The sequence below is a fragment of the Lemur catta genome, chromosome 2 (assembly GCF_020740605.2).
Source record: "Lemur catta isolate mLemCat1 chromosome 2, mLemCat1.pri, whole genome shotgun sequence".
Classification (NCBI taxonomy): Eukaryota; Metazoa; Chordata; class Mammalia; order Primates; family Lemuridae; genus Lemur; species Lemur catta.
The window spans coordinates 60,119,558-60,143,951 of record NC_059129.1 but is presented as its reverse complement, the minus strand read 5'-3'; the positions used below and the strand labels follow the sequence as shown (position 1 = coordinate 60,143,951).

General features: G+C 42.6%; 1 protein-coding gene across 3 annotated transcripts; it reads left to right on the top strand.

Moving 5' to 3' along the window:
* Window positions 1–2,404: 2,404 nt before the first annotated feature.
* LOC123632954 (glutathione S-transferase A4) lies at window positions 2,405–19,753 on the top strand. 3 transcript variants are annotated; one of them, XM_045543753.1, is made up of 8 exons: window positions 2,443–2,511; window positions 3,007–3,251; window positions 3,467–3,571; window positions 10,595–10,646; window positions 12,020–12,152; window positions 13,030–13,171; window positions 14,854–14,985; window positions 19,231–19,753. In XM_045543753.1, the coding sequence occupies exons 3-8, from the start codon at window positions 3,485–3,487 to the stop codon at window positions 19,351–19,353; spliced, it is 669 nt and encodes a 222-aa protein (XP_045399709.1). In that variant the 5' UTR covers window positions 2,443–2,511; window positions 3,007–3,251; window positions 3,467–3,484; the 3' UTR covers window positions 19,354–19,753. The 3 variants fall into 3 exon arrangements, with proteins under 3 accessions (XP_045399707.1, XP_045399709.1, XP_045399708.1); XM_045543752.1 differs by having other exon boundaries at window positions 3,007–3,278; XM_045543751.1 differs by lacking the exon at window positions 3,007–3,251 and having other exon boundaries at window positions 2,405–2,511.
* The last annotated feature ends 4,641 nt before the right edge of the window (window positions 19,754–24,394 follow it).

The following is a 24,394-nucleotide window of genomic DNA, read 5'->3' as shown; positions in this document are numbered from 1 at the left end:
CTGTATTCCCAGATAAATTTCATTTAGAGAGACTCTCTCTGTTTGTTATTTAGGTTGACACAGGTAATCCAGAGATGTTTTAAAGTATACAGGAGGATGTGCAGTAGGTTATATGCAAATAGTACACCATTTTATGTAAGGGACTGGAGCATCCTTGGAGTTTGGTATCTACAGGGAGTCTTGGAACCAATCCCCACAGATACTGGGGACAATTGTACTTCAAAACATGTTGTACATGATAGATACATGCAATTTTATATGTCAATTTAAAACAATAATAAGCTCCTTGAAGGTAGGAACTGGATTTTATGATTTATTTTTGTATCAAATCCAGTAGAGCTGGGCATAAATGTTCAATAAACCTTTAATTAGAGACTAAAAACAACAACAAAAAAGAATCCCTTTCAGCAGGATTGGAAAATACAGCTTCTTACTCATGTTAAACTGAGTAATTTCTGTGTTAAGTCAGAATTAGATGAAATTGGACATATGCTATTAGTCTTATTTGAAAATGATTTTCTAGGTCTTGGGGTGCCCAGTGGTCCTTGACTTGCCTCTCTTCTTACCTTGCCTACCTTCCTTCTCTGGATGAACTCACCCTTTTGCTGACAATTTCATCCATCTCAGTCTTGTCTTCTGTCTTCACTGCCTTATTCAACTGTCTAGTGGACATTGCCAGTTGGATGGCTCATAGGTAGGAAAGACAAATCAACATTTCCCCAAACTTTGTCTTCCTCCTCCAACCTTAGACAGTAAAGTATTTCTCATTCATTCACTCACTCATTCATTGATTCATTCAAGTATTCTCTGACTGCTTACACTAAGCAGGATAAAAAAAAAGACAAAAGTCCTTAATCTCATGGAATTTACATTCTAGTAAATCTATGGATGGATAAATAAATGTTAAGATTGTATATTAGATGACAATAAATGTTATGAAAAGCAGATGAGAAGGATGGAAAAAGAGAGAGAGAGTATTGGGGAGGGGTATCATTCTAAACTTTTCCTCTTCCTCACTTCCCTTTGACCTGATTAATAAATCCTGTAACTTCTACGTCCTTAATATTTCATCTTTTCTTACCCATATTTTTCAAACTCGTGATGCTATTTTAATTCACACAGACTGTTAACAGATCTCTTTCTCTACCCTCAATGTCCCAATTCATTTTCCACACTCCTGCCAGAGAAATCTCCTGAAAATAAGATCTGGTCCTGTTAGTTCCTGCAGTTGTTCAGCACTACAGGCTTCTTAAGCAAGGTAATCTCAAGGGCCCCTCATGGGTGAAGGAAATAATCAACAACATCTGTAGCCTGAGAAATAACAAACTGCCTTTAAAAACAAAAACTATTTTGAAGGCATATAGTTTTAACTTCAAAATCCATGTGAATTTTGCATTGTTTCATAATGTAGCATTGATAATTGTAATAAATTTAAAAAGTTTTAACTTATTTGCCAGCCAAGTTACTTTTTGAGCCCCACCCCCACCTCCAAGGTCCCCTTTTTAGGCAGATGCTGTGTTGAGCCATGACTTAGGGCTCTTGTCTCTAAAATGTACAAAATGAAAGGAAAGCTCAAGCTGATCCACTGGGGTCAAAGGAAAAAAATATATATATATATATATGTATATATGTACACACATACAAAATTAGAAAAATGACTGCCTACTGTTTAATCATATATGGGTTGACATGAACTTCCAGGCAGAATTTTCAAGTCATTACCCTTCTAGTGGACCATGTGATTAGTGGACCATGTGATTGCTGTTCTGTTCTTTTAAAAGACGCGTCAAAGTTCGATGATCAAAAGAAAGGCAGACTGCCACATGCAGCGCCTCATTTGGATGTGTCTGGAGTCTTGGAAGCTTGACTACCCTACGTTCTCCTACAAATGGACCTTGAGAGCTTGTTTGGAGGTTCTAGCAGGGGAGCGCAGCTACTCGTATACCCTTGACCGAAGAACGGTCCTCCTCTATCGGGGAAGGTCGTCCTCTTCGACCGAGCGCGCAGCTTCGGGAGGGACGCACATGGAGCGGTGAGGGAGGAAGGGGACACCCGCCTAGCCAGCCAGATCAGCCGAATCAACCCTGGCGATCAATGGGGTGACAGATGTCGCAGCCAGATCGCCCTCACATCCGAGAAGCAGCGTTAGCGCACAGGCTATATAAACCCAAAGCACACTGCGACTTTACGCATAGGTCAAGTTATTTACTGGGCTGGATCTCTAACAGGCAATTTTAACCAAAGCTAAACCTAATCAGCAAAAAGAAGATAACTGCCTCCTGAAAATGCTAAAATTTAATTTGAAACTAACTTGATTTGGGGCCCTTTTTTTGCATTATCCAGAATGCCTTGCAGATGGGTGGGGCATGCTAAATATCGCCGTCTCTATTGGTGAAACTTCCCGGAGCCTCACCCGTCTCGAGCGCCTCCTGGCCGCCGGCTGGTGTCGGCGCGCAGCAGACCGCCGGCCTTGCGCTTTGTGTGGCTCCGGGCGCTCCGAGCGGACTGCAGGTCTGTCTCCCTCCCGCCGTGCCTACCCGGCCTCTCCCCTCTTCTCGTTTTTCTTCCCTCTCCTCTCCGAGTCTTTCCCTCTCCCATTCATCCCTCAGCCTCCCTCCATTCAGTCCTTCTCTGGTCCCTTGTCTTGTCCTTTGCGCCCCCGCCCCCGTCTGGGCAGATGGGGGCCCCTCGGCAGGGGTCGGGGTCATTGTTGGCTCCGTGTGCGGATTTTTGTTAACCCCCTCTGCGGAGCCTGAATGCGCCGGTGGAAGGCCGGCTCAGGTCGCCCCCCGGCCTGGCCCCGCGCGGGTGGAGCGGGGGAGCGGAGCACCCCGCGAGTCCAGTCCGAGGTGCCCGAGCCGTGGCCTGGGCGCGCCTCTCCGGGCCCGGGCTCATCCCCCGGCGCGGCTGGGGGACAGGCGGCACCCGGGGGCAGCCGCCGCCGGCGTGACGAGGGACGCACGTTTTCCAGACAATGGTTAACACTCGGCCCGTCCCCCCTTCCAGTTGCTGCTAGGAAAACATGACGATGTATGTAAAAGCATGAATCTCTGGAGAGGTTCCATTCCAGTGGTGTGCAGTTCTCCTTCGCAGCCCTCACGTCTTGCCTCTCCAAGCAGAAATTGGAACATCTTAAGATTCTCAAGGTCAAACTACATGATGTTCTGGATCTGTGAAATCCCCTGCTGAGGCTACAAATGTCTTGACAGCATTTGTCAAGATCCCAAGATCCCAGCTTCCCGAGATCCAGAGTAAGAAATCACAAACAGAAAGCCAAGGTGGTGGTTTTTTTCCTTCATCTTTTAAAACGGTGCTACATTTTTATTGAGTGAGGGAAAACGCAGCAATTAAAAAAAAAAAGTTTCCTGTGCCAAAATCCTGAATATTCGTGTAGGCCCTGAGCACTGGGCTGATGGCACGAAATTAAGACTGTTGTGAGCCAGAAGCTGCTGCATTTGTTTTTCAGAAAGCCTGAAAAGCCATCATGGCAGCGAGGCCCAAGCTCCACTATCCCAACGGGAGAGGCCGGATGGAATCCGTAAGATGGCTTTTAGCTGCCGCTGGAGTCGAGGTACACTATAAGCTGTTTCTTCACAGATTTGTCATAAAACTTTGAGACCTTTGAGGGAAAAATAAATCTTGGAGCACCATTCAGCCTTAGGCCTCTTCTACCCAAATCATTGAGTCAGAAAATTCCTTCCTTTCAAGAGACTTATTTTCCTTTAGACTTTTACTTGGTTATTGGCTTCTAATCTACCACCAATGAGTATTTGTTAATAAGGAGAAAGGGAATTAACCTGAAATTTGCCAGTTACTCCCAGAACTTTTATTAATTATACTATGCCTGGGTAAATTTCCTGTTTATGTCAATGGCTTCAAACTAGCCTTGGTGTCTTGCCTGCACGTGTGTATGTGTCTGTTTTTGCTTTTGTTCTGTTCTTTTAGCTCCTTATCATGGAAATTTTCAAATACAAACAAATGAAAAGAGAACATTGCCATGAATTCTATGCAGTCCTCAGGCAGCTTCAGCAATCATGAGCTTTTTGCTAATCTTTTGCTAATCTTGTTTCATTTATCACCTCCCTCCACTTGTTTTGCAGGTGTATTTTAAAGCAAAATCCAAGCATCATATCATTTCATCTGGGAGCGCATCAATATTTATCTCTAACAGATGAGGATTTTAAAACATAACAATACTGTGTCACACCCAACAAAATTAACAATTCCTTATTATCATCTAAAGCTCAGTCTAATTATCTCACAGATTTTTTTTTTTTAATAATTTGGTCCAGTCTGAATCTAAACAAGGTATACACGTTGCATTTGGGTATGTTTTTTTCAGTATTTTAAAAAAATCTATGTTTCTTCTTCATTTTTTAAAAACTAACTTTATATATGGGAATAATTTTAGATTTATAGGAAAGTTGTAAAATGGTGCAGAGGGTTCCTCACTCAGTTTCCCTGAATAAGAATGTCATACAGAACCATATCACATTAAGGAATTAGCCTTAGTACATGCATGACTAACTAAACTACAGGCTTTGTATGGATTTCACTAGTGTTTCCACTAATGTCCTTTTACTATTCCATGATCCAACATTATATTATATCATGTTTCCTTAGTCGCCCTCAATCTGTGACAGTTTCTCAGTCTTTCCTTTATTTCACCACCTTGACAGTTACACAGTTTGGATTTGTCTCGGTGTTTTCATGATTGGCCTGGGGTTATGGGTTTTGGGGAAGAGGTGAAGTGCCCTTCTCACCGCCTCATGTCAGGGTTTGCATGGTATCAACATGAGCTATCACTATTGATGGTGACCATGGTCACTTGGTTAAGGTCGTGTCTGCCAGGTACCTCCACTGTAAAGTGACTGTTTTTACCTGTGTTCTTTGGAAGCAAATCATGAGGTCCAGCCCACACTCAAAATGATGGGAATTAGGCTCCACCTCCTGGAGGAGGCAGTATCTACATTTGGGATTTTTGTGTAAAGATTTGTTTTCCCCTCCCATGTATGTATTTATTTAGTTCTTTATTTATATCACTATAGACCTAAGTACGTTGATTTTGTACTTTAGGTTATGATCTAATATCGTAAATTGCCTGAATTGTTCCAGCTTTGGCCCCTGGGCTCTCTGAGCTTGGCCTCCCTTTTGTTGTCAGCACTTCTTTACTTTTTGACACTACAAAATGCTCTAGGCTCATCTTGTATTTCCCTGCCATAGCTCTGGAATCAGGAATTTCTTCAAGGAGCACTAGTCCCTTTTAATAGAAAATGGTATTAGCAGCCAAGATCCAGGTGCTAGGTGTCTGTATTTCTGGCACCATTTATTTATGGAAGAAACTGCCCCTGTTTTGGATTTGGCTTATTTGCCCTCAAAGTGTTGCCTTAGGTAACATGGTAAAATGAGGCTGTGCTCATTTGAACATACTCCTCTATCCTATTTCCTGTAAACTGCTTGTTGGACCCAGAGGTGCGATCCAGGCTCCCTTTTTCTTTTTATAGTTTCCCCATTACCCTTTCAACCAGTGGCTTTAGCAGCTGTTGGTCATCATCATTGTTAGGGAGACAAAATGACAATTTTCCTATCATTCCACCTAAATTTATTAACTGTGATTCTCTTATAAAGAGTACCTTTCACTTAAGTATTTTATAACTTCAAAAGACCGTTGGATATAGGAAAGGCAAGATAAATGCTTGATTCTTTTATCGGTTTTCAGAATAATGAGTTGTTACTCTAGCAACCCCCAAAGATGGCAAATGTGAGCTGTTGGGTTTTGAGTTTGGTTTTTTGTTTGTTTTATTTTTTGTACATCATTGTAACTTGCCACACAGTGTTTTATAACTTTCTTAATTAGTTGACATCATTTTTATATGCAGATCCTGATTTCTGACTTCTCTTTAGAAATCCGAAGGTCTGACTATACTGGGTCTTTGTTTTCTCAGGGCAGCAGTGTCTGGGTTTGAATAAGGACGGCCCTACCATTCTCTGCTATCTCAGGGTATATTTTCCAATTGTGTTAAGAGGGGAGTGAAAGAAATTTGTGGTCCCAGGACCTGAACCTGGTCAACTGCACTTATTTACGTCATTTGTCTAAGCCCAGGAGGTTTCTGAGTTTGTAATTCCTGATTTATTTAATAATTTTGGAATCAATCTTATATATGTATGTCATATAATCCTTTGTTAGATCTTCTCTCTTCCCTATCTTCATTCTACCCTGCTCCTCCTACTCTCTCCTGTGAATCAAGATTCTTGGTTACAGTAATAGAAACTCAATGCTGAATAAGTTTAAAAAAAAAAAAAAAAGAACATGAGTCATATGAGCCAGCTACCCCAGACCTCAAAGTGGACAGGCAGATGGGGTAGAATAACGAGCCCACCCCTCTGACCAGGGTGGAGGAAGCTAGATTGGTCTCCCTCACTATGGCCAACCATATGGTTTATAGTAACAATTCCCAAAAGGTGGTGTTGGGGGGGTTCCTCCCCATTTCTTTGCCAAAAGACATTTTTAGTTAAGTTTGTACCTGCATAGATCTGAAACCGTTGGGAGGCACGAATGAGCTGGCAGCCACCAGACAAGTTCATGATTCCCGGTGTCCCAGGATTGGATTGAACCTGACATGTAAAAGCACACACATCTGAGTAACTAGGTAACTAAAACCTGCTGAGAAACAGCCTGTCCTAATTCAGGGAGTCTGTCTGCATCCTCAGTCTCCCTTGGTCATTTCATAGAGTCATCACTGACATCTCTCTGTGCTGGTTGTTGTTTCTTTGATGCTTAGGACTTTGTTTGCATAAAGACCCCCCCCCCAGCCCAGGCAAATCCCCCTTTTAAAAGGGAGATTAACACATAGGAAAGAGACTTAAAAGGCCTCCAACCACCAACTCCTAATTCAGGACTTATGAGTAATTCACTTAGAAGAACTTGAAGGAGTGTTGAGAACAGGAGTGCTTTGGTGTGGAAGCGGGCAGTTCTCTGTGGAATCCTAGGTGGGCAACAGTTTAGGGAACAAAGACACCCATTGTGTGGATGGAAACCAGGACACTGGCTCTGCTCTTGCAACCTTGGGCTAGCTGGAGCTGCCCCCCAAGCTCCCATGAGGCGTTTTTCCTTCCTTCTCTCTCCCATCCTCTCCTCCCCCACTCCCATGCCAGTTTCTTCTTACTTACTAATGGTTTTATAAAGCTTCACACAGTTATTCTAGTGACAGAAGGCACAGGTTTTGCATGTGTGTTCCCAGGAGTAAAAAGTCAGAATCAATTTGGGAGGACTTATTTTTAAAAATGCACTTTTCTGGGCCCTCCCAGTGACTCAATATGAGTCTCCACCCCTCCCCACTCTTTCCCATGTGTCTTAAATGATCATGGTCATAAAAGTTTGAGAAACAGTAGCATGGAGGCAGTGCAGGTCAATTAAACAATTTGTCCCTATGGGTCAGATTCCTCAATTGTGGTCAACCCCCGTGGGTTAGATTGAAATTTAATTTTTTTTTAGTGGTTTTATTTTTGAGAAAGTTTTCATTTCATTTCACTTCTCCCAGTGGGTAGATACACTGCAACCTGTTGTCAGTGCTTCAAACCTTCCAGGCATTGCCTTCTTGAAGCAGCGTAATTTGTTATCCATGGCCCCTGAATGTTCCTGATGTCACCAGTCCTTACAGTGAGGGGTACCTTGCCAGTGCATGCTTGGAAATTCAGGATCAAGACAATTTGAGCCTGCAGGTCATATTCTTCAGTTGATTGTTCACTTGCACGTTCTGCTCAAACTTTACTGCCTGTCTTGCGATGACTAGTTCAGCCTGGTTCTACCATTCACTCCGAGCATCAGCTGAACAATTTATCCCTGCATGTATCAAAACAGCTTCCAGTTAAATAATATGTTTTTGACTTTTGATTTCAGTATGTTTTAGTACAAATATCCAGGGAGAAACACTTCAGTTGAATATATCTGAGAGATAAATTGTTCAGTTGATCCAGGAGTATTGCCTGCACCACATCTGACCCCCTGGGCATCTGGACAGATGTCCTGAATGAACATTGTTGCCCTGCGGCTACTGCACCGTGGGCATCGGATGGAGATCCTCTGAGAGCACTGAGTGCCTCTCTTCACATTACGAGAACTCAACCTAGCCAGTAGCAAAAGCGAAGACTACGCCCCATGATCCTGATTCAACCCCCGGGTCAGCTAGTTCCCCTGGAGGAGGGGAGGGCTGTTGATGCTGCTCTGGTCAGCTCAGCCCCGCCCTTGGCTGATGGGAGCACAACACAGCGCTAGCCACAGTGGGGACTAATCTCTGGATTCAGGTGGGCGGAGCCTCCTCTTCTTGACACATTGCATTAGTGCGGGACATCTTAGAACCTCATAATGCCACCTGAAGAGGAACTTGTTTTCATTCTGTTTTTCTTCCCTTCCCCCAACTTTTCAATTTGAAAACTTTCAAACCTGCAGAAAAGTTGTCATGGTACAATGAACACCTTTCAACAAAATTCTCCAATTGTTAACATTTTGCTACATTTGCTTCCTCTTTGCTTTTTATTTCTGAATCATTTGGAACTAGTTGCAGACATCAGCATATATCTTCCTCCCAAGGAAGAATAAATAATTGTCCTAATAACAACAATACCATTGTCACCACTAAGAAAATCAACACTGCATTCACAACATCTAATGTCCAGTCCAGATTCTGACTTTCCCTGTTGTCCCCCAAATGTCTGTATAACTGGTACGCATCTGGTTAGCAGTGATAACAGTTTCCGCTCATCCAGGACATAATCATGATTCAGACATATGCTGGTTATATCTCTTTAGCCACTTCTCGTCGACAGGACCTGGCCTTTTTTTTTTTCATGCCCAGGACTCTTAAGAAGTCCGGCCATTATGTTGCAGAATGTCCCACATGCTGAATATGCCTGACTTTACCTGGTATTTATTATTAGATTCTGGTTAAGTATTTTTGGCAGTGTGTTTACAGGTGTGACTGTGTCCTTCTCACTGTGTCACAACAGGAGGCACAGGATGTCGGGGTGTTCCCCCCTGGGAGCCAAGTTTGATTGCTTGGTTAGGCAGAGGGTAAGAGATCTCTAGATCTCTCCATTGTAAAGAGACATTTCCCCTTTATCGTGATTAAGTAACTTGTGGGGTGACACTTGGAGATTGTGTGAACATTCTGTACTCCGGTGATTTCAGCATCCCTTATGATCCTTATCAGAATTAGTTATGATGCTGGAGGCTGAAAAGTGATGATTTTCTAATTTTATCCTTAATTAGGGCTAATTCTACATTAATTACCACTAATTCTTCTGTAAAAAAGAGCTTTTCCTTCCCCCTTTTTTTTCAGTGTCTTCATTTATAGAGATAGAGATTTTTTTTTTTTTTTTTGAGACAGAGTCTCACTTTGTTGCCCTGGCTAGAGTGAGTGCCATGACATCAGCCTAGCTCACAGCAACCTCAAACTCCTGGGCTTAAGCCATCCTACTGCCTCAGCTTCCCAAGTAGCTGGGACTACAGGCATGTGCCACCATGCCCGGCTAATTTTTTCTGTATATATTTTTAGTTGGCCAGATAATTTTTATTTCTATTTTTAGTAGAGACGGGGTCTAGATCAGGCTGGTCTCGAACTCCTGACCTCGAGCGATCCACCCGCCTCGGCCTCCCAGAGTGCTAGGATTATAGGCGTGAGCCACCATGCCCGGCCAGAGATAGAGATTTTTATTGTTGTATGTTATCATTCATAATTGACATCATTCTTTTTGACACTTGAATTGTCCCAAATTTGGCTTTGGAATTTCCCGCACATACAATCCCCCATGACTTTGCCTCTGACATATCTCTTTGATCTTTGAGCACTTCCTTGCTTTCTGGCATAACAAAATCAACTTTTACTTATAGGAGCCCTAGTTCCTTTTAGGGGGCAATGATATTTAGAAACCAAGATGTGGATGCTAACTGTGCTCTTTCTCTCTGCTTCTTGAGACAATTAGTATTTTAGTATTTTCAATCCTGAATCTGTAATGACATTTACCTTCTTGAGGCAGGGGCGGGGGGGACAGGGATATCTTCTAAAAAATTGATTCGTAAGAGTACATATTTTGGGGGTACATGTGACATTTTGATACATGCATATAATGTATGATGATCAAATCAGGGTAACTGGAATATCCATTGCCTCAAACATGTATCTTCTCTTTATGTTGGGAACATTCCAGTTCTTCTCTTCTAGCTATTTTGAACTATCCAATACATTATTGTTAACTGTAGTTATCTTACTATACTATCGTATGCTACATCTTAGTCTTTCCATTTAACTGTATTTTTGTACCCATTAACCAACCTCTCTTCATAGCCCCACCCTTCCACCCTTCTCGACTTCTAGTAACCACCAATTTACTCTCTTTATCTTCATGAGATCCTTGTTAGCTCCTACTTATGTGTGTGAACATGCAGTATTTGTCTTTCTGTGCCTGGCTTATTTCACTTAACATAATGACCTCTAGTTCCATCCATGTTACTGCAAATGACAGGATTTTATTCTTTTTTTATGGCTGAATAATAATCCATTGTATATATATACCACATTTCTTTTTTTAAATTTAGTTTGATGAAGAATTTCTGGAAACAAAAGAACAGTTGCAAAAGCTCCAGGATGGTAAGTATGAAAATGAAACAACTGTCTACAACACTGATTTTTTTTAAAACTGTAATTTACGTGGAAGGGCAAAGATAGCTGATGACACTAAACATTTTGAACAGCATCCTAAAATCAGAAAAGCAAGAAGGAATAATAGGAATAAATTGCCAGGAAATTGCTTCCATAAAAGCTTGTGTTCCGTCAAAGCTGGCTGAATGGAGGGAGCGGTTCCTTCCCCTCCCATGAGCAGCTCTTCCCCTTCCCTTTCTGCTCCCCTTTACCCCCTCCAATCTCTTTCCCCCCTTTCTTTTTCTCCCTTGGCCTCCTCTCCTTCTCATCTTCCTCCCCCCGTCTGAGGCATCATGGCCTGCTTGAAGTATGCAGATAAATGTCCCCATTTACAGGTGACTACTTTCTGAAGTCAGTACCAAACAGAAGTGAAATCAACACGCCACCTCCCCCCGACTCCTGGTCAGCTCTGTTCCCTCCAGGCCCATCCTTAGTGGGGTCCCTAAGGAATGCCTGGCAACCTGGGAGCAGCTCCCCCCAGCCATCAGCAGGGTCTCCAGGCCCAATTCACGGTTCCCTTGAGGGGTACCAGCTCTCCAGGGCTGTAAGGCCACCTTTCATGGGTGACAGTGGCCGGAAACCACCAAGCATGTGCTGAGCACTCCCTCCCCGCTCCCCTCACCTGGCCTCAGTGCCTGAGCCCCTCGAGGGCTGGGCTGTGTCCTGTACCTGCATCTCTCCCCAGGGTTTGGTATGTGGAAAGTGTGTGATACAGGTTTGTTGAAGAAAGTCATGGATTGTTTTTTGGCCAGGAATAGCAAACTTGGTAGTAGGTAGTCTGTGGCTGTAGAACAGACAGAAACCAAAGAGTATACGTGAGTATCAGCTGGTGACTTAGGTTTCATTATCAGATTCTCTAAAAACAGTGCTGTTATAGCCACTAGCCACATGTGACTACTGAGCACTTGAAATATGTCTGGTCCCTCTGAGGAACTGAATGTTAAATTTTTAAAGATTTTGATTATGAATTTAAATTTAGGTTTCAGTAGCTGCATGTAGCTAGTGGCTACTGTATTGGCCAGTTTAGCTCTGAAGAGGTATCTTCACTATGTCTCTTTCCCCCATCCCTTATCACCGTGGGAAGGCATTTTTCCTGGGGTGAAAATGAAAAGGGAAGGTGTGTAACAGTGCTAGTTTTCAGGGTACTTTTACGGCTAAATCTGCTCCCCTGAATGAAGTGCAAGTTATCTGTCATCAAGGAGCTTTACACTGTTTCTTAAGGCTATGACCCCGCTGTCCTTTTTCATTTTATAGAGTATTTTTTTAGGGGTTGGGGGGCAGGGAAGGAGAGATCACTTCTAATTCTGGGCTTCCACTCTCAGGTAACCACCTGCTCTTCCAACAAGTGCCCATGGTTGAAATCGACGGGATGAAGTTGGTGCAGACCCGAAGCATTCTCCACTACATAGCAGAAAAGCACAATCTCTTTGGCAGGGACCTCAAGGAGAGAACCCTGTACTGTGTTCCCTCTCGCGCGTTCTCACTTGTCAGCTCACTGATGCCTTAGCTGATTAGCAATCTTCTAATCAAAGCACAGCCCGTCTCCTTTATGTCTCGCATCGTCAGTGTGAACAAGAAACAAAAACCCAGAAAGGTCACGAAGACCAGTTGGAAATTCAGTATAGAGAGTTTGAGTGAAATGGTAGAAAAGAATTGAATGCAGATATTGGATACTATGTCTGGGGTGTCTTTTTTCAGGTTTCAGTATCTTTAAGTGCTTTGTTGCTGCTTTTTCCCTTTCTGGCAAATTCACAATCCTCGAGTGTTAGGAATGAGAAGCTGCTGTGACATTCAAGGCCTGGGAGAGTGTGCACTGGATTATAATTTGAACTCAAAGCCTGGTCCTTGCATCTCCTAGATGCATGACCCTGGGCAGAGTGTTAAGCTCTAGTTTCCTGATGAGTTTTCTGTGCAATGGGTATAACAATAGTGCATTCCTCATGGTGTTGTGGGATTCAATGAGATAATGGACATAAAGTGTTTAGCACCATGCCTGTTAGACTCCAAGCATTCAGTAAGTGGTATTCGCTACTTTTATAAATGTGAAGTTTAACCCACACTGAGAGACTAGAGTACAGGTGCTAGTGTGATGGTGGGGGAATAGGAGCTAGGGAGAGAGGGCGGACATGACTATCATGCGATTTGAGACAGATTTTTCTGAAATATTTTTTGAGTTACATCTAGAATTGACTTTGCTTCTTTGCTCTCATGAGACAGGTGTAGGTAAATGTGTCTCGGTACTTAAGTTGTCAAAGCCTTAAGAAAAAGCCCTCTGAATTCTTATTGTGGAAGCTGCTAGGGAAAACTGAGCAAACTGCTTTTCTGTTTTAAGGATCGACATGTATGTGGAGGGGACACTGGATCTGCTGGAGCTGATTATCATGCATCCTTTCTTAAAACCAGACGATCAGCAAAGGGAAGTGGTTAACATGGCGCAGAAGGCTATAATTAGATACTTTCCTGTGTTTGAAAAGGTAGGTGGCTGAGATGCCTACAAATGCGGCGTAACCAAACTGTTAAGGCAACTGCCACAAACACCCTCAAGCCCAGTTGGACTAATCTAAGAGCTGATGGGCTCCTAAAAGCTAATAGTAGCCATCAGCACAAAGCTGATGTCTCAGACCCCCTCTGGCTCCACTAGGACCACGTGTTTCCCAAGTCTAGAAGAAGCACGGGCTCGCCACATTTGTGCATTATTGTTGCTTGCATTCACCAAGTGCCTGGCTTGTGTGAGATACAGAAAAGCAGAAACTACCCCAATCATTCATTTAGCAAACAACTGTTGAATAGCTATTATGTATCGGGCACCCTCTCTGGTAATTTGATATGAGGAGAAGAACCATTTACCATTTCCATTTTATTTCTTCTCTTTGCTCTTTTTGTTTTCTGTTTTGTTATTTTCCTCTTCTTATTACCATATCTGCTTTTCTGAGCTTCAAATTCCTCTTTGCCTGAACTGGGAGGAATTGTTTTTAATGTTTCCATTTGAACAGAAAAGAAGATGATGTAAAAATTTGATAAGGCCTATTTTGCAAACTTCCCCTAACTATCTTTATGGAATTAGATTTAAGAAAAATGAGAGATTTTCAGGGTTTTTCTGTAGCTTGGTTTCATGGTGTCTTTCCCACAGGCAATTTGTGAGTATAAAGTAGGATAGTGCAAAAATGTGGTGTGGCTGGGGCGTGGGGGACCTGGTGCCTTGGCGAAGGGTCCGTGCTGATTCTTAGGTCCCAGTGGCCCAGACTGTGTCAGGGCTCCTCTCAATACACCTATGAGGTACAAATTGTTACCCTTTTACATGGAGTGAAATGGAATCATGGAGAGATCCAGTGACCCATTCAAGGCAATGCAGCTAGGAAATGGAGAGCTAGGGTTGGAACTCTGGCCTTGGACTATAGATTCTGGATTCACTGCACTATGTCACTCTTGCTGCAGTAGCTATTATTGATTTGGAGTTGTATTCCGAGTTCCCAACAGACATATGCACACATGCGCACGCACATGCACACACACACACCCTTGGGCATCTAAGAGCTCACGGTGGAGGGGATCTCCCCTTTGCCACCACTGTTCCTTGCCCCTCCCTGATCATAATCTATTCCTATAAAGCCCACACCTATATGTTACCTCTAAAGGAGAGTCAAGATGAACTGAAGCTTTTAATTTTCTCTATTTTGGGAGATGTAAGAGGAAGCCTACATTTATAGTCAGGTCTAGTTTATGACTACAAGTCCTGGTGTCCATGGAAACGCAGAGCAGGGAAACAAGAGTGGGCCCCTTGGAGACACCCTGTCCCTTAGACTTCTTACAGCACCTCCGCCCTCCTCGAGGCTCCCGGATTCATTTCTGTGGATACATTTATGGAATAGCTGTATTCTTTCAAAACACCGGATGCTAAATCCAGAAATAATGCATTTTCCCTTCTCCCTTTCAGTCTCTCATTCTGATCTACAGGAGATATTTAAGGATGTTTCCATTTCCTCTCTCTCTCTCTCTCCCCGATGTAGGGAGCATCCTCTCAATTGATGTTATTTATAAAAGGATGAAAGGACAGGCCATGGTTTCGTCCCTTTTTAGATCCCGCACTGATTCAGTGGCGTCATCGGTTTCTCCATGTAGAATGTTGTAACCAATGCAAACCATTTATTCCCTGCAGATTTTAAGGGGTCACGGACAAGGCTTTCTTGTTGGTAATCAGCTGAGCCTTGCAGACATAATTCTTCTCCAAACCATTTTGGCTCTAGAAGAGAAAATTCCTAATATCCTGTCTGCATTTCCTTTCCTCCAGGTAAATAAAACCATGTATTAGAAGGTTGTCCCAGAACTCTTAGGCCATCCTTTAGCGTCTGTTGTTCGGTTGGCTTGGGGGGTGTGTGTGTGTAAGTGTAATTTTAAATTCTAGTTAGGAAAATGAAGTGAAGTTATGGACTTGAAATTGTTTTTCTGGTCCTCAAATCCTTAGAGTTGAAGGGTCATTGAATGTAAAAGAAATTTTCGTCTTAGTTTTGTTCCATAACTACTGTCTCGGAACAAACTCTATGCACAGAGAGTTTGCTATGGCGACTTTGCACAGAGATAGCGGTGGGGCTGAGGGGCTCCTCATCTGTGTCTGCTGATAGGAGGGCAGGTGAGATTAGCATCAAAAACAGCGTTGTCATTAGAGTGTGGCTCCCTTTCTCAGAAATAATGTGGTCTCAAATTGGAAACTTCCAACCCAGAGTTCTGAGAGCAAATGAGAGGCACCCTAAGCATCACCCCAGAGGGTTCCCACCATTCTCCTTCCCAGAAATTCCAAGGGAAGATTTTCGTGTGGCTCTCATTTCTCCTTGGTGTTATTCAGCAGGATTGATCGTAGAATTTTAAGTTGATAAGGGCTTTAAAAAAAAATCTCATCTAATGCCTTTTATTTATATATATGAGGAAGTAGAGACCCAGGATGAAGAAGTCAGCAGCCAAGACAGCCTGGCCAGTGGGTGTCTAGAACCTTAGCCCTTTATCTCGAAGTCTAATGGGCTTGCTTACTACCTACCGTACCAGGCAGCGGGGTCTGCAAACTACAGCCCCTTGTCCACACCTGGCCCGCCAGCTGTTTGTTTTGTTGTTGTTGTTGTTGTTGTTGTTGTTGTTGTTGTTTTGAGACAAAGTTTCACTCTGTTGCCCGGGCTAGAGTGCCATGGTGTCAGCCTAGCTCACAGCCACCTCAAACTCCTGGGCTCAAGCAATCCTCCTGCCTCAGCCTCCCAAGTAGCTTGGCCTACAGGAATGCGCCACCATGCCCGGCTAATTTTTCTATATATATTTTTAGCTGTCCATATAATTTCTTTCTATCTTTAATAGAGACGGGGTCTCGCTCTTGCTCAGGCTGGTCTCAAACTCTTGAGCTCAAACGATCCGCCGGCCTCGGCCTCCCAGAGTGCTAGGATTATAGGCGTGAGCCACCGCGCCCGGCCTGCCAGCTGTTTTTATATAGCTCATGAGCTAAGAATGGTTTTTAAATTTTTAAATGGTTGAAAAAATATCAAAAGAATAATAATACTTTCTGAGACATAAATTCAAATTTCAGTGTTCATAAATTTTATTGGAACAGAGCCATGCCCAGTCACTTACACATTGTCTGTGGTTGCTTTTGTGTTCCTACAGCAGAGTTGAGTAGATCTGATAGAGACCACGTGGCCTGCAAAGCTTAAAATATTTGCTGATTGGTCCCTTATAGAAAAAGGTTGCCAATCTCCAACATAGACCAAAATGATATTTCTTTGACCAAGTTATCAAAAGCCAAAAGGACACACTAAATCCCCAAAGAATAACACACATGCTTTTTAGAAAAAAAATTTTTTTCTAAGTCTAGCAAATATCATTTTGATACACTAATGAGGACAACCACCACCAATTCAATAAATCTACCTGTAAAATAAGAATAGAAATCTTTACTTCACCAAGGCAAATAAGCCACTGTATCATTTATGATGTGACAGTTTTATACACACACACACACACACACACACACACACACACACACGTATATTCATTTCTTGCAGACACAGAGGTGAACTTTAACTTGACTTTATTCCTCCAGAATTTGGGATACTTTTGACCTGAAGTATTCTTTTGCCCTGTTAAAAAAGTTATTTGCTTAGCAGAGACAGGAAATAGGAGGAAGGGATCTGTCATTTATTGAGTCCCTGCTTCATTCCAGTGGGCCTGCTGGGCATTGACATGCATTTGCTCACCTCCTCCCCCACCCCCCCCACCCCCGCCCCTACCCCAGTAACCTACAAGGTGGGCTTTACTATTCCCAGTTCACAAGTGAAAACTACAGGCTTGGGGCTGGGCGTGGTGGCTCACGCCTGTAATCCTAGCACTCTGGGAGGCCGAGGCAGGAGGATCGCTCAAGGTCAGGAGTTCCAGACCAGCCTGAGCAAGAGCAAGACCCCGTCTCTACTAAAAATAGAAAGAAATTAGCTGGACAACTAAATATATATAGAAAAAATTAGCCGGGCATGGTGGTACATGCCTGTAGTCCCAGCTACTCGGGAGATTGAGGCAGGAGGATTGCTTAAGCCCAGGAGTTTGAGGTTGCTGTGAGCTAGGCTGACACCACGGCACTCACTCTGGCCTGGGCAACAAAGCAAGGCTCTGTCTCAAAAAAAAAAAAGAAAAGAAAACTACAGGCTTGAAAACAGGACATGATCTGCATAAAGCTACATGACTATGAGTGACTGAGTGGGAGACACAGAAGACTCTGGGATATAAGTCTGTGCCCTTTCCACTAGTCTGTGTGGTTTCCTAACCATGCATTACTTAGAAGTGCATAGACATACCTTTGGCCCTAAGTATGGGATGCTGAACCCAGAAGAAGGTAGAATGGTAAGCTTAACAAACGTGAAATCTCTCCAGGTACGCGTATACACTTGTGTACACATACACACATACCTCATAGGCAGTAAGGTACTTTTCTTTGAATATACACAAAAGATCTAAAAGGTTTAGGGTTAGTGACAGAGATCTGGCTCTTTTGGTAAACTGTAGCACAGACCAATTGGTACTTGCCATTCGTGATGCTGACAACTTGTTTTTAAACCATAAGGCACATCTGTGTAAATGCACTTTTAATCTCTGATCAGATTGAGATCAACATTAAAGGACTTCAGAATCTGACACCAGATCTGTGCTGAATTAAAGGGTTATTCCTATATTGATTAATGGTTAAAAAAGGTCATAAAAGTTTTGTTATACATGATGACTTTGAACCCCAGATAAATCTTGAAGTGACAAATCCTTTGGAACAAGCTTCTAAATATTGGTATAATATTCAAAATTATATAATACAAGTAGAGCTTAAATAAGTAGTGAAAAGAGAAGATTGTCATATTTATATATAATTAATTGACATAATAGGGTTTTTAAAATATTAGTGAGACATATGTATATTTATGTGTGTGTGTGTGCTTAATTAAGGCTGTCCCTTGCACATAATGGGCATTTAGTAAATAGTAGCTTTTCTTAAAATAAATGACCTTTTCACTTTAAAAGATTTTATTAGAATAATTATATATGATGATTATATGCTTCTTCATATAGTTCAAAATTTTCACTAGATCAAATGGATTTTTCTCAGTTATGAGAATTGGTAAGATTTGACTCTGTGAATGACAAATACATTTGTTTCTTCCATTCCAGTTTACATAAATATCTACTGTCTGAGCCATAGGCAATGAAAAATGCAACTGGGCCAGGTATGGTGGCTCAGGCCTGTAATCCCAGCACTTTGGGAGGCTGAGGTGGGAGGATCACTTAAGGCCAGGAGTTCAAGACTAGCCTGGCAACACAGCAAGACCTCTTTTCTACAAAATATTAAAAAAACAAAATTAGCCAAATGTGGTGGTGCACACCTATAGGCCCAGCTACTGGGGAGGGTGAAGCAGTAGGATCTCTTGAGCTCAGGAGTTTGAGGTTGCAGTGAGCTATGATCATGCCACTGTACTCTAGCTTGGGCAGCAGAGTAAGACCCTGTCTCTATTAAAAAAAAAAAAAAGAAAAGGAAAGGAAAATGCAACTGACCATCTCCCACACATAGCCAGAAAGAGGATTCATTTGCTAATAGGAGCAAAAGTCTAAGGAAGCTGAATCTTAAAACATAAATTATACCATCTGATGACTTTTTAAAGCACTTTTATTTAAATGGCTCATGCATTTTCTCTGCGCAGATCAATACATTTGAGGTACTTTCTATGTGTTTTTTTCTCTTTAAGCAAGTATCATAATGCTATCTTAAATATGTATGTCTTTTTATTTCATATCTCTGAAAAGTGTTCACATCTTTTTGTGAACTGGGAGATTTGCATAACCATTGGTCTTGATTCCAGTCCTGTGGCAGAGATTGTAAATAATCATACCAAGAGGTCAGAGATGCTTAAACAGATGCTAGGTTACAAATATTTACTGAACAAATTTTGATGGGTCACTTGTGCAACCGTATTTTCATAGTACTGAATAACCTTTGTTGTTGAACTTTTGTGTTTTCCTTTTCCAGGAGTACACGATGAAAATAAGTAATATCCCTACAATTAAAAGATTTCTTGAACCCGGCAGCAAGAAGAAGCCACTGCCTGATGAAATCTATGTGAGAACCGTCTACAACGTCTTTATGCCGTAAAATAGCGCGTCTGTCTGTGAGTGAGAACACGTTCCTAGAGATGGCTGTGTCCGTTGATCCCAGCCCTGTCATGGTGCTGTGTATTAGGTTGAATCCTAAATTGAGTCTTTCATGTCAAGGAGATCTTTTCTAGAAATATCAGTTCGTTTTTTTGTCTAGTTAATAATTGTCACGGGAAACCTTTTTTGGAAAATCTTTTGGGGAAGACTGATGTTTAAGTTAGATCTGAGCGTCTTTCTGAACTCCTTGTCCTATTCTAAACCCTCTCCAGTCTCTTCCTAATTTTTAGTGTCTAATAACAACAAAATGTCTAGTGAATGACCCTGCTCTGAGCTATAATAAATCAAATGGTAGTAATGAATGCAATTGATATTGGCCAAAATAAAGAATTTACCAATCATTGCCCTGTTGCTAGAATTTTTTAATTAAAACTTTTGAAATACAGAATACATTTACATGGTTCAAAAATCAGAAAAAGCATAAAGGGCTGTACAGTCTCAGAAGTCTTCTTTCAACCCTGCCTCCCAGCAACACAGTCCTGCTTCTCACAGGCAAACACAGTTACTATTTATATATCCTTCCAGTTATATTGGACACATGTATAAGAAAATGCAAATATATATTGTTTTTATCTTCTGATGACCCAAATGGTTAGTTGTAGGCTACTAATGTTTTGTATTTCAAAACCGAAAGTATGGTCTGTTAATACTGCATTTAAACAGGTGTTGATTCATGTCTCAAATACTAGTGGAGCACCTGTTATATACCAGGCACGGTGCCAGGAGGCAGAATCATAGAATAGAGCCCTGGTTTGGGAAAGTTCACCACAGAGTAGAGGATATACACATGTAAACAGCAGAAGTAATTTTAAAAAGAAAAGAATTGCCACTTTTGGAGAATCTACTACTCAGAAATTTAAAAACCAAGGGAAGGCAAGTTTTGGATGAGGGTCTCATAGAGAGGACACACGCATCCTTCACTGAAGGAGGAATCTTTTGCTCAGAGGTAGAAAAAGAAAGAAGGACAATTAGGCAATCATTAATGCCTGTCACAATCCATGCAAGTGCCTGGGTGTGTTTATTACAGGAAAATCAAGCGCAAACATCAAGGTAGTGATTTGTCTTTATATTTACATCACGTGACCATTCTGTCATCACTCTGATATTTAAAGTTCCTGGAAGATCAAAATCTTGGTGACAAGTGCAGCACTGGGGCAGGCCTGAGGGACAATGCAGTGGCAGCCTGCTGCATCTGAGGGCAGGGCCCCGGTCGGGCCAGGCTCCTGCGTGCAGTGGCCAACAAAAAGAAAATGGGGGAGTGTGTAAGGAATTTCACCTTGCCCCAAGAGAGCTCTGGCTTTTGCCTCCCCGGGGTGTGGGGTGGGCAGTCTCTAAGCCCTTGGAATGTCATGCCGGACAGGAGTGTCTTTGTTTGCCTGGGGGCCTTGAGCCAGCCAGTAGCAATGTGATTTGGGGTGAGAGCTTAGAGCCACAAGGCCATGTGATATAGGGTGGGGGCTTTGGGTCACATGGCATCAGCTCAACTCTAGATTGGGGTGGGGGACAGATCAGCCACTTGGGAAGTGAACCGTGCCTACACGGTAGACCCCCAATGAAAACTCAAGCTTCCGAGGCTCAGGTAAGCTTCACTGGTTGACAGTGCTCCATGTGTATTGTCACATTATTGCCAGGAGGAGAAAACGCTGTCCAAGACTCCACAGAAAGAGGACATGTGGAAGCCCCATGTTTGGAACCCTCCTGGGACTCTGCCCTATGCATCTCTTACCTTCTTTGATTTTCATCTGTATCCTTTCCCTGTAATAAACCGTAGCCATAAGTATAACCACTTTCAGTGAGTTCTGTGAGTCCTTCGGGTGAAGGTGGTTTGGGTACCCCCCAAACTTGCAGTCGGTGTCAGAAGTGAGGGCAATCTTCAGGACTGCTCCCTCTAAAGTCTGCAGGGAGAAGAAACATATGACATTCATTTAGACGTGGATTTGCACATGGGAACCAGACATTGACTTGATAACACTCAGGGGTCTGCATGACAGGTTGCACACCCCAAATCTGAAATCCGAAATGCTCTGAAATCTGAAGCTTTTTGAGCACCGACGTGACACTCAGAGAAAATGCTCATTGGAGCTTTTTGGATTTGGAATGTTCAACCAAGTAAGTATAATGCAAATATTCCAAAATCCAATAAAAATCCAAAATACTTCTGGTAGCAAACATTTCGGGTAAGGGATTCACAACCTCCGCTGAGTTTTGTGGGATATCAGCAAATTTGGGCTATTTTATGTTATCATTTTGGTGCGTTTTCACTATCCAATGCCATTGCTTGAGAACTGGCTATATAGACCTTAATTAAGCCCATTTTGCAAACATTACTTTTGGGGTTTTAATTCTCTTAGACACTAGGGGGCCCTCAATTCTGGCTCTTTGAGGAAACAACCAAGGAGGAAGCTGGCTTCTCCATTGAATTAAAGGATTAGAGAAAATATCTGATGTGTAGTATGCAAAAATTTTTTCCCATTCTGTAGGTTGTCTGTTTATTCTCGTGACTGTTTCTTTGGCTGTGCAGAAGCTTTTTAATTTAATCAGGTCCCATTCATTTATTTTTGTTGTTGCTGTGATTGCCTTAGGGGTCTTCTTCATAAATTCTTTGCCTAGGCCAATGTCTGTAAGAGTCTTTCCTACATTCTCTTCTAGAATTCTAATCGTTTCACACCTAAGGTTTAAGTCTGTTATCCACCGTGATTTGATTTTTGTGAGGTGAAAGCTGTGGATCCTGTTTCAGTCTTCTACGTGTGGCTATCCAATTTTCCCAGCACCATTTATTGAATAAGGATTCTTGTCCCCAGAGTATGTTTTTGTCTGCTTTGTCAAAGATTAATGGCTATATGAGGATGGTTTTATTCTATTTAGAACTCAGGAAAATTAGTAAGAAAAAATCAAACAACCCTATCAAAAAGTGGGCAAACAACATGAATAGAAATTTTTCAAAAGAAGATATAAGAATGGCTAACAAACATATGAAAAAATGCTCAACATCTCTAATCATCAGGGAAATGCATATCAAAACCACAATGAGATATCACTTAACTCCAGTGAGAATGGCCTTTATCAAAAAGTCCCAAAACAACACACGTTGGCGTGGATGCGGAGAGACGGGAACACTCATACACTGCTGGTGGGACTGCAAACTAGTGCAACCCCTGTGGAAAGCATTATGGAGATACCTTAAACAAATTCAAGTAGACCTACCATTCGATCCAGCAATCCCATTATTGGGCATCTACCCAGAGGAACAAAAGTCATTCTGTAAAAAAGACACCTGTACCCGAATGTTTATAGCAGCACAATTCACAATTGCAAAGATGTGGAAACAACCCAAATGCCCATCAATTCATGAATGGATTAGTAAATTGTGGTATATGTATACCATGAAGTATTACTCAGCTATAAGAAATAATGGTGATACAGAATCCCTTTTATTCTCCTGGAGAGAGTTGGAACCCATTCTATTAAGTGAAGTATCCCAAGAATGGAGAAACAAGCACCACATGTACTCAGCTGCAAATTGGTTTCCCTGATCATCACCTAAGTGCACATTTAGGAATAACACCAATTGGGTATCAGACTGAGGTGGGGGGTGTGGAGAGGGGATGGGTGTATACCTACATGATGAGTGCGTTGTGCACCGTCTGGGGAATGGTCACGCTTGAATGTTCTGACTCGGGGGGATGGGGCATGGGGGGAGGGGATGGGTGTATACCTACATGATGAATGCAATGCGCACTGTCTGGGGAATGGACATGCTTGAAGTTCTGACTCGGGGGACAGGCGGGACATGGGCAATATATATAACCTAAACTTTTGTACCCCCATAATAAGCTGAAATTTAAAAAAAAGGATTAGAGAAAATAAACACAAGAGGCCAGGTTGTCTCCAACAAAGAGAAGTTCCCATGTTTTCCCTGTTCATGGTTGCATGACCTTAAATTGTGCAATTCACTTCCCATATTAGAAACCAGTCCCCACCCTCACCCCCAACCCCCATCCTGCCTCAGGTGGCATTATCCCAGTTTCATCACATTCCCTTTTTGGTGCAGACTCCCACCCTATAATCTCAAACCTCTAACCAGCACCCCCACCTCCCCATTTTCATGAGTTCCCAGACTTCAATAATAGAGTTAGGAGGTCAGGGACAGGATCAGTTTATCCTCAAAAAAGTGTCAGTGTTCTAGAGTGTTCAGGGCTGAACCCAAATATGGCATGAGACAGGGAGCAAGAAAGAGGGAGGAGACCTGAAGCTCACTGAATAAAGCCATGACAAGTGACCCAGGGGCGTTAAAAAAGTGCACAGCCATGCACCAGTGGGACAGTTGCAGAGGCTCCAGCGTCTGGGACAGAAGAGGAAATCTGGACAGTGTGGGGCACTGGTGTCTGGAACAGAAGCAGGGGCGGCATCTAGTGAGCCAGAGGGCCCAGCCTAAAGCCACACTCTCAGAGAGGCTTTGCCAGACTGGGTGCCCTAAGAAACTTGACTCCCTGTGCCCTGCACCTGGCTGGGGCAGTCTGTAGAAGGCAGCCTCCTGGGGGCTGGGACAGAGCAGAAAGTGAATCCCATGGGTGGGGGCTGGGACAGACAATAATAAGTAGCACCGGCTTTTGTCTTTGCTGGTGTTTCCTCATAGCCCAATATGCTTTTGATTCCTTCAGCCCAAATGACCTGCCCTAGAACACTGCATGGCAGGCTCCTTCTTATTCTATCAGCGCAAACATCCCCATGGGAGGGACTCACTCCCCTTTCTGGCCATTAGATTTATAGCACTCGCCCCACATTTCTTTCTCATCCTCCTGTTTTATTTTTTTCATAGCACTTGGCACCCTCTGGCATTCTTATCTGTTTAATCCATTTGTCTCTCCATATTTAAAGCCAGTTACTCGTAGGCAACATATAGTTGGGTCTTTTTTTTTTTTATCCACTCACAATAGTCTGTTCATTAATTGGTTTATTTAAGACCATTCACATTTAAAGTA

Bases quoted from the DNA above. Each gene is read 5' to 3' on its own strand.
- LOC123632954 (XM_045543751.1), top strand. From the start codon at position 3,485: ATGGCAGCGAGGCCCAAGCTCCACTATCCCAACGGGAGAGGCCGGATG. The intron at 3,572-10,594 runs GTACACTATAAG...TTTTAAATTTAG, and splicing joins TAGCTGCCGCTGGAGTCGAG to TTTGATGAAGAATTTCTGGA. The intron at 12,153-13,029 runs GTACTGTGTTCC...TTCTGTTTTAAG, and splicing joins GACCTCAAGGAGAGAACCCT to GATCGACATGTATGTGGAGG.